Below are 12,726 nucleotides of genomic sequence, written 5' to 3'. Positions count from 1 at the left end.
GGCCATTCCAATTCCTTAGCAAGATTTGAACCAGTGTTGAGCTTGTCTTCGTAAGCGTTATGTACAGTTAACAGTTGGTTGTTTTAGGAAGCGACCGGATAGTTACGGCAGCGTATTATCACTGCAGTGTAACCAAATCTAATTCTGGTGTGGGTCGATATTATACCGAGCTGTCCCCATCAAGGCCTAGTGTCAGAGGTAGGTTTATTTAGGTTGTGTTAGGTCAAGTGCTCAAATATGTGCTTCAAAGCTAAATGTAAGCGAGAGAAGATTGGTATCGCGCTAAAGCAGTTGAAGAAATAGCACGTCGCCGCGTCAAGCAATGATTCACCGACCGCGCTGTCTAATCCGAGCGTCAGAAGCATGACGAAGAAGAGCACGGCCCACAGGGGACCGCCGGGCAGAGTTGCGATGGCCTCGGGGTAGACCTGGAACACGAGCCCGTGTCCCTCGGTGGCCACCTGCTGGATAGGCACCCCTTGCTTGGCCGCCATGTAGCCCAGGTACACAAAGATCACGAAGCCGCTGTAGAAGCTCGTGAAGCTGTTAACCGCCGTCGTCATGAGGCAGTCCCTGCACGAACGTCGGCCGACCACACGAACACTTAGTATTTTCAGCGCCCCGGACCTATGGTGACAACAATCGCAGTTGTATGGTTAAGTGGGACGAACTCAGCATATTCCATTTCTGTAGATAAGACATGAGAAACCTTTCAGAATACATGACGATTTTCGCCACATTTGTTTGCACAGGGAATCTACCATACAATTTCGCTTTGATTAGCTTCAAGGAACCCAAAGGAAACGGGTTGAGTATATACACGAGAAAGTCTTCATGCTAGGGCGCTATAACGTAAAACTATTCCAAATTTTTCTATTCCAATTCTGCAATCAGCCCACCACCACGACATTAAAAAAGTAACCTTTGAAGATGTATGAACATTTAAAAGACTTTCGCCTGCGCTCCCTGTTACTTTGGAAGGCTTCTGTCGATGTCCGTGCCGTCGAAGTTCACGTCGTGGCTTTGAAGGCCAGTCATGATTCGTCAACAGTCCCGCCATTGCAAATGGTTGTCGACAACGTAGGCGAAGAGCTTAAGGACACCGAGTTTCGATGCGAAGACTGAGAACAGGCTGTGTCGTTTTGATTTGCTGTTCTTTGCCCCCCCCCTACGAACCATCCGAGTCCTGGCCCTCGTCCGACCAAAATGTTAGCGACCTATGTTAACAAAATCTCGACATCGTATTTCAACCACCGAAAGTTGAAAGAGCCCATAGACTTATCAGATACGAACCTTATAAGTGTAGATCAGTCATCACAAAAGTTACATTTTTTTTAAAGACAAGCACAATATACTGGAAAAAGGTCACAAACTAAAAGGTATGGACTTTGCCATCCACGAAAAATTACCCGCTCAAGTTCGCCAGAAAGAAACTGAGAATTTAGAAAAGCAAGAAACTGTGCCTTTCAAGCACTTATTTGTAAACTACGAATCGATAATGCTACTTATGTGGACGACACTAACACTGATAGAGTAACACAAGCTTCCCGATAGATAGCACGCCAGGCAGCAAAGCGCGCAGTTACTAATCGTTTGATATCACGTGCTGGTACCATTTATTATAAATTGACTTACGTTAACATACGTAGCATCCTTGCAAAACGCGCACAGTCATGTTCGTACCTTGAAAACTGTAGTTGGCACATTTTACTGCTTACGGAAACGTGGCTGAAACGGACAGCGACAATTTGCCTGATTCATCCAATTTCCGCATTTACAGAAAAGATAAGAAAGGAAGAACGAGAGGAGGCGTGCTCGTCGCCTCAAAAAAAAGTCGCAGTTTCGCCCGAAAGGCGAAGCACCAATTGCGATAGCAAATTTACTAGTAGAGTATACGGAGTAAGGATAGTAGTTTTATAGGCTGCTTAAACTTGGACACATTCACTTACTAACTGAATTAACAAGCATGGTGTCAGCGCGCACAAGCAAACACGAGTAGATCACACTCGATGACCCCAGACAACCACTGTCAAAACGCTGGCGTGAGCAAGCGCGGCTGCAGCAGCGAGCGAAGGTTCGTGCGGTGTATCGCTTCAACGGAAAGTGAGCGGCGAATGCACAACGCATACAAAGGTAAGAGCCCTGTGGAGATCGATTTCAAGATACGGTGCGCGCGACAGCCCTCAGCCGCGCAAAGTACAAGTACGCAGTTGCTGACAGAGTAGAAGCCGCACCCCCTACTTTCCGCGCTGCCTTCCCGCTTTCCTCCTTTCGCGTTGGAGATTGAGCCGCCAGTTCCCCTTGCGCCCGGTCGCAAGATACGCATTTGGTGCCGCAGCTAAACGTCGCTTCCCCTCCCTCTCTCCCTCCTATCGCCCCACGGCCTTTCGCACGACTAAAGAAGTCGCGTTTGCTCTCTGACATGCGTTAGCTCTCCGTGAAAGCGTGCGTCCCTCGCGCGCTTTCACTCGCACATACAGCATACGGCGCGCGGCGACGATTTTATCGCCGTTGGACTTTATACGGAACCTCACGGCGACGAAGACGGCGACGGCGACGGCAGAAATGCGCTTGGAGTGTTCATATAGTTGCTATCGCAATAAAAATTATATCACGTCGTTCGCAGTCGACATTCCATCACGGTTAGAAATTATTTTGGTGTGAACTTCATCACAGGCATCAAAAGCTATATTCGGCTTCAGTTACAGACCATGGGACAGCCCAGATAGTTTCGTTATTCATTTGCATGACAGCTTAACGATACTCCTCTCAGAGTTGCCGAAAGCCAACGTCTTCATTTTGGGAAACTTTAATTACCTCGACATTGACTGACCGAACCTAACTTCTCATTCACGTGACTCAAAAGAATTTCTTGATACAGTGGAGTACCAGGATTCTTTAACTCTTGATTCATCTTTTGTTCAGCTAATTGATCAGCCCACAAGTCACTTAAACACCCTCGATCTTGTTTTATCATCGGCACTTGAAAAAGTTAGCTCTATTGTATACATTGATGGCTTCAGTGACCATCGACTCATTCAGTGTACAATTAGTTTACCTGTATGCATGCGTCAGGTGACTCCTAGACCTATACTCAATTATAACAAAGCAGATGTTACAGCCATAAATCTGGCCTTAGTAAGTTTTCAAGTTCATTTTTGGCTTCTTTCTCCCACAGGTCTGTTAACGAAAATTGGTGTTTCTTCAAAGAAAAGTTACTACAGTTGGTGTGCGACTACATATCTCGCTTATCCATTCGTGTCATTATTTCAAACAGTGGTGTGTAATCGAACAATTTGCACACTTCTAAAAAAAAAAGGAAGCCTCGTTTCGGAACCGCTAAGCTATTGCAATCTCCGGCCGCATGGGCGAAGGCGAAACGCGACGTTACATAAGATGCTTACTGTCATGTGGTACGTGAAGCTAAACACAAATTCTTTCCGCATGGCCTTCAATTCTTTTTAATGAATGACCCCAATAAACTGTAAAAAGCAATCTCTCACTCACACACTACTAACCGCATCTTGCTTTTGGGTGATGTTAGTGTTCCAATCGCTCCCGAAGGTTGTTCTTCAGCGTTCAATAATTACTTCACTTCAGTTTTCACATGTTTTCGCATAGGAAAGCTATGCCAGTATGCCCCTACCTGCTACAGTTGGTTATCGGTTTATGAACCCCATAGCCATTAGCCCAGGTGGTATCTCACCACGAATTATTAACCTTAGGCATTGAACATGTTCAGGTGTCGACGATACTAACTCCAAAATTCTAAAGCGCACTGTTGTCACGTCAAGCATGTTATTTACCACATTTTTTAGCAACTCCCATGAATGGACGGAATTCCATACGACTGGAGTGTCTCCAAAGTCATGCCTATCTTCAAAGTAAGTGATAAATGCCAACCTAGTAACTGTCGTCCCGTATCTCTAGCAAGCTTCCCATGTAAGTTACTTGAGATCATTATTAAATCGCACGTTACATCTCACTTAGAGCAAAACAATAACTTTTCAGCAACCAGCACGGCTTTCGCAAAGGGGTCTCTTGCGATACTCAGCTCATTGAGTTCACAAACGAGCTTTTTATCAACATGAATGAAAACCTTCGATCAGATTGCATGTTCTTTGATTTATCTAAGGCCCTTTGCATATTAATAGCTAACCTGTCGTTTATTAACGTAGATTCGCTTATGGTCTCTCGGCTTAGAAACTTTCTGTGTTTTCGTAAGCAGTTCACTTTCATCAAGAACATTTCTGCTCCTTTCACTGAAGTGACATCTGTCATTCCCGAGGGTAGTGTCATTGGGTTGGTATACTTAATTTTTGTAAACAATCTTCCATTTGAAATCATGTCGTCTATACGTCTTTTCGCAAAGGTTTACACAATCTATCGCAAAATCCACTCACCATCAGATCATATCACTCTGCAGCAACATCTTGATTGAATTAAAATTTGGTGTTCATCTTTGCTGATATCTCATTTATGATTATACGGTGCTTAGGAGATAATGTCACCTTAAGTTGGATACTCCTTTTCACATAGAGATATCAAATAGAATTATTTAAAAACATTAAATATAAAAGTCAACTCCAACCTACAGTAACACAAAGTCCAGAAACATTATTTCAATTAAGTCAACACAAAGTCCGGTCAGGTAACTACACTACTAAAATCAGGGCACAAAAGAAAACACGGATTAGATTCACACGAAGGTACATGAATCCAGGCATTGAATGGGCCAAAGTCAGGTCAAATTAATCACCTAGAGTGAGCTTATCACAGATAAACACTCTACTGAGTAGTTTCCGAGGACATTGCTTGCTTCTAGAAATCTTCGGAGGGCCAGTAACGCTCTGTCTTTGCGTCTTTAAATGCATAAAAGTATAACCGAATTACTTTTACTCGGGAGTGATCAATGTACACGTTTGATTATTTTTGTGATGATAGTCCTGTCCCCATCCACCTTCATCTTACTGTAACCTTTCTTAGTCTACACACATTAACAAGATAGCATGTGCCGTATGCTAGGTTACCTAAAGCGCAATTTTCGCGACACCCCCCACTTCCACGTGCAAACTCGCCTAGCAAACACTTGTACTACTTGGGGCGCTATAACGTAAAATGATTCCAAACTGTTTTCATTCCAATTTCTCCAATCAGCCTCCACGATTGGTCAAAACATTTTCGGGCCACTCCCAACTTCGCCTGCCTGTCACGCGACGTCACGAAGACCGCGATAGCTCCCCATCTGATATAACGTGTACACACTGATTATGCATGATTAAACCGCACAAAAGAAAAATAATTATTCCTGATTCGACGCCTTTTCCCCATTAGCCCTCTGCTATTGGTCCAATGTTTTCTGGCTACGCCCCCTTCGCCTGTCTGTCACGCGACCTCACAAAACCGCGAAAACTCACCACGTCAAAGTTACGTGAACGCGAAAAAATGCATTAATATGTCGAACAAAACTGAATATGTTTCTGAATAGCCACAGACTGCCCCGTTTTGAATGGAATAGAAGATGGGTGCCCGCCGATCGCTAAGGCCCTCGCTACTGACACCTGCCGGTGAGCATGTACTTATTTGCGCATGATAAACCTTTTTGCGTGGCAGTAAAACGTTATCGAGCCCTTTCGGCAGTGCATACGACATCGCTCTGCCAACTCTTCCTTGCTGAGGATCTGTTTTAGCGGCATTCTTATTCTTCCGTTGCACGCCGCCGCGATTTTGGACCAGCCACCGCAAGCTAAGTAAGGCGAAGCGGACCAATCGGAGAAGCCGGCACCACCCTCTTCATGCGGTTATCTATTTTCACTGTGCTGGCTCGGCTCCATCGAAACCCTCTCCACTAGAGTGTGCGCCTCGCCTTTTGTCAGCCAATTAGATAACAAACACCTCTCAGTGCAGGCAATGTTATTCGTTTTGAAAGCGAACAAATATGACATCCTATAAACGAGGAGAGTGTTTGATTGGGCTGCGGGTCACCGCCCGATGCTTGCGTCGGTGTTTACGTAAATTTGACGTCAGGAGATTGGAATCAAAACAGTTTGGAATCATTTTATGTTATAGTGCCCCTAAACTCGAATATGCGTCGCCCATCTGGTCACCTGAAAAAGTCTTATCCGTTCTTTAGAATCAGTTCAAAACCGCGCCACACGCTTTATAGTCAACGATTGCAGCGAACATTCTGGCGTGACGAGAATCAAACAATTGCTATCACTTTCTTCTTTGGATTCACGGAGAAACATTTTGCTTCTTTTTCTTATGCGCAAAATCATCAAATGTAAAGATCACTCTTCCTTGCCGCTTCTTAGATCACATCGCATTTCCCGCCGTCTGTACAATAATCCAGTTTTCAGCTTCTCTACGGTCACACTAATGCATTTAACACGTCTGCTTCGCCCCGTGTCTTTGTAGTACAGAATAACCTTCCTGAAGATATAGCGAACGTTGAAGACGCTGCAATCTTTAGGACACTGCTGGATACGCTGTTTCTCTAGCAGCAGAAAAGTATTCTTGGATAGATGTTGCTGTTTATGTAGATCCAGAATTTTATGCGTCGTCCTTACCATATTATATTGTTTCATTTTTTGTGCACAGTTTAATGTATTTCTTTAGAAACCAAAAGGTTCTTGCTTTTTTCCCCTTTCTGTTTTGTCTGGTTTTGACTGCTTCTTGTAAAAACAACTAATTCCCCCCTCACACAATTTTCCGATGTCGGAAATCGTGAGGTACCTGCATGTAAAAATAAATAAATAAATAAATAAATAAATAAATAAATAAATAAATAAATAAATAAATAAATAAATAAATAAATAAATAAATAAATAAATAAATAAATGACGGGCGTTCAGAGATTGTATAAGCACAATGACGTTCGCGATGGCCTCTCTATACTGACTCATGTTTAGACTGCCCCTGCCATACTGTCAAGTATCGATGTGTTGCAGTGAATGGACTGCATCCGTGTTTTCCAATATTATTTATTCAAGGAGGAACATAATTCTACGAGCCACGCAATCGCTGTCACTACGCACATTTCACGCAAGCAACGCGACTGAGTTGCAAAAGCCTATTTTCGCCAGAAACTGCGACCGTACGCTTTGTGCGTTTTCTTTTTCACAACTCCCACGGACCCCCCTGGGCGTCTCATCGTATAGCCGTAACTTGGCCTTTGTGTCAGCGGCGCATGAGGCAACGTCTCCCAACGAGTGGGGCACGCTGGCGCCACATTTTACGACGAAAAATTTGCCTTTAAAATTTCCGCTCACGCAACAGAGCTTGTCACGAAAGGCCCTCTCTTATTGACTGAACTGGAACGTTACCCGGGCGACGCGTTATTCTAAGTCTATTCCGTTAAAGTTTGGAGCACACACACGTAGGTGTCAGCATTTAGGACGAATGACGCTGTTTCGACTGTGCAGCGCCATGACACGCGAGAGGCCCAGAAATTCGCACGTGTATTGGCAGAGTCAGTGGTCGCTGTTTGGTTTTCGTTCCAGCCGTGACTCTCTATCCCCGTTAATTGCCAGCCTGGCTGTAAACACAGCTCCATATGGGCATCGGGCAGACAGGCCACACTTGACTAATTAACCAGTCGTCGTTTTATGGTGCAAATGAAGCTTGGCCGAAGAAAATGCCGGATTATTGCAGATTATTATGGGCAATTTGCCAGTTTTTAAGGTGGATTAAACTCGATGGACTTCAGAAATTTTTCAGAGGCAAACATTCTGGGACGGTGGCCACATCCGTCGCCGGCGTATAAAGCTATTCATGTGCTGTTGGAGTACTTAAAGTGCTGTGGTCTGAGGGACCGTCTGTGTTCGCTGAATATACGTGTGTGCGCACGCTGTTCACTCTCCCTTATTTTCGACACCTTTGTAGCGGCAGTGAAAGAATAACCACCAACCATCGACCACGAAAACGGTCGAAAGAGCCAAAGAAAGTTAGTCGTTAAAAAAATGAAATGAAAACACCTTTGCTGCCAGTGGGAGTCAAATTCAGAAATCAGAACCTTCGCTTGACTGATTGCGATGCTTTACCAATCAAGCTACAGTGGTGGCGTGTCCCGCCGTCTACTTTCTTGGATATTTAAGTATACGTGTATTCATAACCTAGCCCTGGGAGGCATCAGCCAGCGTCACTCATGGCAAACCGCGTTCTATTGCGGTCATTGCGATTCAGACTCATTGCGGCCATTTTCGTGTACGTAGGATGTCCATTACAATAGCTTACCCCTTCACCCATGCAGCAATGAATTTGATCCATGGTCCTTCAGAGGCCTGTATAAGGAGTGTACCAACAGAGAGGCCCTTCTCGAACCGCTGCGAGCTCTGCTCGTCTTCGGAACCTTCCTCGAGCAAGTGACTGCTTAGACATGCTATAAGAAACAAAAGGACATTGTCGGCCTAATGAACGCCGCGCACCATGCGCGATAGCCCTGCCTCGCGAACTGGTTTCGCGAGGCGTTTTGCACTGGGAGCTCTGCTAATAAGGCACCCCGTGGGGCCCGCGATTGAGCGGTCGCTTATACCACGTCACGCCGCAGCGCGGCCACGGGGGACGCTGCGGGGGAGCAAAAACAGAAAAAAAAAAAGTTGGATGTGAAGAAGAGTGGCGTTTCTCGCAGATACGAATTCGCGCTGAGCACGTGACCGCAGTCGAGAAGCATACGCGTGCGCGTATATACCTGTAGCAATTGTTGTGGAACGGGTTGTACGAGGCGTACGTGAGGTGAACGCCAAATCCGACTCCCACCGAGTAGAAGACCTGCACGGCGGCGTCCACCCACACCTGCGACGGAGAAAAAAATAAGACAAAGACACGTACACATGGCCGTAAGCCGACTACCACCGAGCGCTATCGCTCGCGTCACGGTGATAACCCACGCCGTGTTTACAAACACGCGCGTAAGTTGTGCGTGCGTGAAATGTCGCAAAGGGCGCGTAGCCTGTAAATACACGGGTGCCACGATCGCTTTTGAATGTGCGACGGGCGCACTAAGGACTTCTTTCTGGGTGTGAAACGTTTTGTCATATACCTCAGCCGGCATCGCTTGTCGTCCACCTCTTTGAAGCCAGCGTCTATAATTTTCTTCACCGAGAGACACCCACACGGTAAATGCGTGGGTATCTTTCGCTAACGCCCTGGATAAATCACGGGGAGAACAAGCATGCACCTGTATGGATATCGTGAAATGTGTACAGAAGGACCCGTTACTGGCTGGCTTTTAAAACCACCGTCGGTATAATTGACACCCCGTAACCACGTTCTGCGGAAGCAAAGTATACTAGCGCCTAGCCCTATGCTCACCTTTTATCGCACACGGGCCTTCGGGTTGCATCTCGTTTCATTTCATGGCGGCCTTGAGTAGAAGAGCGCAGCTTCAGGTTTTAGATCGATGTGACTAGAGGCGCCCGAAACGCTAATTAGCTGTCGAATGACATTCTTCTGCTCAACAGGTAATGAATAGGGCTGCAAAGGCGATGACAAGCAAAGACGCTCAGGAAGCTAGCACCGTGTTGGCCGCACCTGCGTGTCTAGGAGCTTGTTGACATTCGGCTGCAGGTAGTATTGAACACCCTGGCCGGCACCCGGCAGCAGCACACCACGCAGTAGAAGCAGAGTCAGGATGACGTAAGGAGCCGTGGCCGTCACCCAGACCACCTGCGTCACGCACACCATGTAGCTTTCTCTGTTCACACACAAGCACATGCACCTGGCTACTCGACGACGTCATACACATTCGCACAACAGCGAAATTAATGAGCCAATTTTAAGCAAGCTTCCCCATCACTGCAAGGCGCACGGACGTCAGCCAATCATGGTATTCAGCGACACCGCAGCCAAGGTTCCGGCCAATCGCAAGGTGCAGTTAGGCGAAATTACGCGAACATGCAGTCCCACAATTGCCAGTTACCGTTTGTAGTGTGCCTTCGCTATTCCTAAATAGATCAGTGCGCAGTCAGAACAAGACTCGAACAGCAGCAGCGGCTACGTGGGTCTGGAAAGTGCTGCGACCACGCGCATCCGTATAAGCAACGTGGCGCAGCCCGTGGCCTACCTTTCCGGAAGAGCTGACCCCCTTGAAGAGCGCCAAGTAGAGGATGATGAAAACCAGGAAGACGCAGAGCAGCAGCTGCCACTTTGGACTGCCGAGATCGTGCATGCCGGGGCTCGTGTGCAGCTCCAGCACCGCGCGGCTGCCAAAGAAAATACCGCATGATGTGAAAGGTGGCACCCACCACTCGGAAAAAAAAATTCTTCGCAGTGGCAACCGTTTGTTGCTGCCCCTTAATGATCCCTGCTTTGACATACGCCGTTGAAGAGATCACGCCACCGGAATTTTGATTTTTGAGTGACTCCACTTACGATAGTTTCAGATATAGTAAACATTTGGCTCAGTTATAATGTGGCTTAAATACCTAAGCTCCACTGTACCAGAGAAATCAGCGTTTTCACATCGCCCGGTGGTAGCTTTTTCTATAAACATCTGGACCGGAATAATGTAACAATTCTATTCCAATGATATTCCTTTATACGTTTCCTCAGTATCCAAAGCGGAGCTCCGCTCACGTTATCATCGGGATCGGCCAACCGTGAACGGTGGATGAAAAGGAAGGAAAAGAATCGAATAAATAGAATTCTTACATTACAGCGGCTTTGCATTCGTAAAGCCTCAAAAAAAAAAAAAAAAAGTGATGGCATACTGTGGGATCTAGACCGCATTTCAGCTAACCAAAGGCCGAACTCACTAAGTATTTGACAGGCAAGAATCATTCGTCATTGGCTGGCGACTTGGCCCTCGCTATTTTGCCTGCCTTTAGTAACCAGAGCGTTGGCAACGGCCAGGGATGTGTTGTTGTGTGGTCACATTTCGAATTCGTGTGATGCCAGTCATGGTTTTAAGAAAACTGGATGCTTCGTATCCCGAATTTCTGGACATTGCTCCTTCGACAATCTGTTGAACTTTCCTGAAATGCACCAGCAGTGTTTTGTTCTAGACCAAAACACTTTTTTAACGCAGCAGAAAGTGACGTCTAAGTGCCGTAAATGCGTATGTTATTAGAAGCGAGTACCCCTTCGACGTTGCCAAGTGAAAATTGTTGAAATTCGGCCGATATATTGAAATATCATTTTTAAAGATGCTGCCGATTGAGTTACGTTGGTGTATTGCGGTGAAGTTCAACAGATGCCTGAAGGGGCAATGTCCAAAATTTCGAGACACGTGTACTGAAACAATGTGTAGGTACACAATTTTTCTTTTCACTTTAGGAGACGAGCCCGAAGGACAACGATCTCATCATTACCACCAAGTTGTTTGCGGTAAGTTTCACCAGTTTTGGTCAGATCTGTGTGTTTCTCTCCAGTTGTTGCTCATGTTTCGTGGAAATATTTTGCCTTGTTTTCTCTCTATTTCTCTATACAAGTGTGCTTTACGTATATATGTTCTTGCGGTCACGCGTATATGTTCATCACCTTCTCGACTAGTCAATCACTATGCTGCAAAACAGATGCTGAGGCACAATGCAAGAACCACAGACTAAGGAAGACACAGGCTGACGGCGAACCGAAACGCCTAAAACTACAATAAAATTTAAATCATAAAGGTAACAAGGAACGCTTTTGGCTTCTGATGTCTTTCTGAAGAATATCGAAATTATTGAGTATTCATTAAGATCTCCGTATATTCGTACGATCTTGTATATATACTACGGAATCACAGGCGCCAATTTATTACACGTGATAACGTAGAGTAACACACTTGTGTTAGTGTGCTATAATTTACTTTATGACCGTTGTGTGCATCTTAAACTACGTCCTTACGTGTATCTGTGCCAGTGTGCCGTACTGCTTATGTTATTTGCTGGAAATTTGGGCATCTGTGAGCTTCACATTTGAAGGGGGGGGGGGGGGGGAGCTGCTGGAGTAGATGGAATAACAGTAGATTTAATGAAATTTTACGTGGGAAAGATTGAGGAAGCCGTAAAATATGGACGCAGCATTAAATCAGTAAAAAGAAAGCTTGGCATAGGACAAGGCAAGATGTATGCACTGAAAGACAAGTATGGCAATATCATCAGCAATTTCGATGACATAGTAAAAGCAGCGGAAGAATTCTATACTGACCTCTTCAGTTCCAAGAGCAGCCAAGCTACTTTCATTCGAAATAGTGATGAACCGGATAGAGAGGCTCCTTCTATAACTAGCGATGAAGTTAGAAGGGCCTTGAAAGACATGACCAGGGGAAAAGCTGCTGGAGAAGATGGAATAAGAGTAGATTTAATCAAAGATGGAGGAGATATCATGCTTGAAAAGCTTGCGGCCCTTTATACGCAATGCCTCACAACTTCAAGTGTACCAGAGAGCTGGAAGAACGCCAACATTATACTAATCCATAAGAAGGGAGACGTTAAAGAATTAAAGAATTCTAGACCCATTAGCTTGCTTTCAGTATTGTATAAAATATTGACCAAGATAATTTCCAATAGAATCAGGGCAACACTTGACTTCAGCCAACCAAGAGAACAGGCTGGCTTCAGGAAGGGATTTTCTACGATGGATCATATCCATGTCATCAACCAGGTACTCGAGAAATCTGTGGAGTACAATCAACCTCTGTATATGGCTTTCATAGATTATGAAAAGGCATTTGATTCAGTAGAGATACCAGCAGTCATAGAGGCATTGCGTAATCAAAGAGTACAGGAGGCATACGTGAATAGC

General features: G+C 45.4%; 1 protein-coding gene across 1 annotated transcript in view; it reads right to left on the bottom strand.

Moving 5' to 3' along the window:
* The window catches only part of LOC119433970 (sodium-dependent noradrenaline transporter), a 193,576-nt gene that overhangs the window by 21,484 nt on the left and 159,366 nt on the right, over nt 1–12,726 (bottom strand). The window contains exons 6-9 of the mRNA XM_037701262.2: nt 10,064–10,202; nt 9,532–9,666; nt 8,690–8,793; nt 336–573 (exon numbers count right to left, since the gene is read on the bottom strand). Of these exons, the coding sequence (XP_037557190.1) occupies nt 336–573; nt 8,690–8,793; nt 9,532–9,666; nt 10,064–10,202 (616 nt within the window). The remainder of the gene's footprint in view (nt 1–335; nt 574–8,689; nt 8,794–9,531; nt 9,667–10,063; nt 10,203–12,726) is intronic.

The sequence above is a fragment of the Dermacentor silvarum genome, chromosome 1 (assembly GCF_013339745.2).
Source record: "Dermacentor silvarum isolate Dsil-2018 chromosome 1, BIME_Dsil_1.4, whole genome shotgun sequence".
NCBI classification, from domain to species: Eukaryota; Metazoa; Arthropoda; class Arachnida; order Ixodida; family Ixodidae; genus Dermacentor; species Dermacentor silvarum.
This window is presented reverse-complemented; position numbering and strand designations above follow the sequence as displayed.